At 35.8% G+C, this 2,500-nt stretch overlaps 1 protein-coding gene across 2 annotated transcripts in view; it reads left to right on the top strand.

Annotated features, from left to right (window-relative positions):
* Nucleotides 1–2,500, top strand: part of LOC135223321 (LIM homeobox transcription factor 1-beta-like) — a 96,540-nt gene that overhangs the window by 92,844 nt on the left and 1,196 nt on the right. For both annotated transcript variants that reach the window (XM_064261785.1, XM_064261784.1), the window contains exon 6: nucleotides 1,200–1,386. In XM_064261785.1, the coding sequence (XP_064117855.1) occupies nucleotides 1,200–1,386 (187 nt within the window). The remainder of the gene's footprint in view (nucleotides 1–1,199; nucleotides 1,387–2,500) is intronic.

Genomic DNA, 2,500 nt, shown 5'->3' with positions numbered 1-2,500 from the left:
TCATACTTAGCAACCCTTACCTTGCCCTAACCCACAAGTATGGCAGCCTCTCCACCATCCATCCTTCCATCCATCTCTTCTCCTCTCTCTCTCTCTCTCTTTGCACCGGCTAATGGGAGATCTCTCTATAGAAGGAGCAAACCATTAAGCCAAGTAATCCCTTGAAAGTGGCCGAGTCTTACCTTATCAGTTATTGACAATGAGTGACCAAGGTTGCCTCTTCTCTCTCTCTCTCTCTCTCTCTCTCTCTCTCTCTCTCTCTCTCTCTCTCTCTCTCTCTAGGGGGAATGCGGACGCTATTGCTTCACCTGTTTGGTTGTGTTTGTTTGTTTATGTTAGATTTCTAGGGAGGTTCAAGTAGTATTTTTTTCAGGTTTTCGTTTCGTTTCATAGATTGATTTTATCGTCATTAAGTCGTGAATCTTTCGTTCAGTTCCTGGAATGTGGACTTGTAGTGAAGCAAATTCCCAGTTTTGAAATTTATCCTTTCGTTATAGTATTTAAGTTCTGATTTCACGAGCTAGTAATAGTTAGTCATATTCCCATTTGTTGGCTAGTGAATCTGTAATAAGCAGGATTCTTAGTTTAAGAATATATTGTAAGTACCAGTTTACATAAGCGTGTGCTTATGCATACATACAAACCCTCATTTATAGTCTTTTAACCTTTAAGTCGTTTCCTCGAATAAAGGTTGGCTACTTAAAAAAAAGCAAGGCTCTAGTCACTGCCACTTTCCTTTCTTTACTGCTGAATAAAGGCTACACCCTTTGTCAAGGATTACACACCCCTACACAGTACACACTCATAAACATAGAATGATTAACAAATCCAAATGATATACACGACCATTTAGAATGGTGATAAGAAAAGTGCAAAGATAATTATCAAGATATGATAATAGGTATTGACTTTAATCGCCCTAACTAATGTAATTTAACAAAAACACTGGTGATAACTGTTATAAGAGTAATTATGTCATTAGAGTAATTAAGTTATTAGAGTAATTACGTAAATAACGCGTCATCTGAAAACAGTAGAATGAAATGTTGAAATAACCCGTCTTTATTCTTCCTAACTAATATCATTGAACCGAGTCACTGGTGATAACTGTTATTAGAGTAATTACGTTAGAGTAATTACGTTAGAGTAATAACCCGACTTATTTTATCAATGCGCATTCCGTCCTCCTCCTCCCTCAGGTCAGTACGGCGGGCTGACGCCCATCGACTCCTTGGACTCCCCCTACGCCACGACGCCCAAGAGCTCGGCGGTGCCCTACTCTCCCGAAGGAGAGAGCTTCCCGGCGCACAGCGGCGACTCCTTCTGCGGGTCGGACATCAGCTTCGAGGAAGGGCGTATGGACCAGTTTGACGACCAGGGCGAAGTGTGAGTATTTTTTTTTTAATTTTTTATTTTATTTTATTTTTTAATTTATTTTTATTTTTATTTTTATCTATTTATTTATTTTTTTGGTCGATGGTTACAGTTATAAGTTGCTGACTTGCCGAATGTATATACTACTTTGGTTTCTTTTGAGACTGGCCGCCGGTTTTGTTTCCGTTTTATTTCATTGATTGATTTATTATATATTATATACAGGGTGACCATAAATTCTAATACCATTACAAGTATTTATTGCTCAGAAACCTTATAACGTAGAGTAATGCAGTTTTTTTTTGTAAGGGGGGGGTTTGGGGGGGGAGTTTCTACATTTCCTCAATTTTATCAATTCAAAGCACTTCATCCTACAAAAAACTCCATGACTTTATGTTATATGGTTTCTGAGCAATAATTACTTGTAATGGTACTGGGACTTTATGAACACCCTGTATTTATGTGCATGTATATATATATATTATATATATATATATATATATATATATATATATATATATATATATATGTGTGTGTGTGTGTGTGTGTGTGGTGTGTGTTTTATATATATATACTATATATATATATATATATATATATATATATATATATGTATATATATTATATATATATATATATATATATATATATGTATATATAGTTTGTTTGTAAGTTGAATGTTGATGATCTGTGCGCAACGTTTTGCTACATTTCTTTAGTGTTTTATGATAAATCAGTTCGTTAGCAAAAGTCAAGAGTTGCAAAGTTGTAAACGTGTTTTGAACTCCTCTCAACCCCTCTCTCTCTCTCTCTCTCTCTCTCTCTCTCTCTCTCTCTCTCTCTCTCTCGTGGAATCCAAAAACTTTTTCCCGAAAAATGATCGCGCATAAGTGGATTTGAAGTTAGTCAGAAGAGCATCACTGGCTTATCCAAACTTTTTCTTGATCGTGGTATTTGCGACGCTAGATATAAAAACTCGTAGCTATTGGAAATGAGCGAATCACAGTTCGAGATTTCAAGGCGTCATATTGCTAACTGTGATTTTTTATCTTGGATGATTCTACCTGTACTTAACTTTGTAAGTATTTTATTTATAGTTTTCGACAAGCGTTCAAATAAGGTAAAA

Source organism: Macrobrachium nipponense, chromosome 8 (genome assembly GCF_015104395.2).
Source record: "Macrobrachium nipponense isolate FS-2020 chromosome 8, ASM1510439v2, whole genome shotgun sequence".
Classification (NCBI taxonomy): Eukaryota; Metazoa; Arthropoda; class Malacostraca; order Decapoda; family Palaemonidae; genus Macrobrachium; species Macrobrachium nipponense.
The sequence above is the reverse complement of the archived record's forward strand: the minus strand, read 5'-3'. Positions and strand labels throughout refer to the sequence as shown.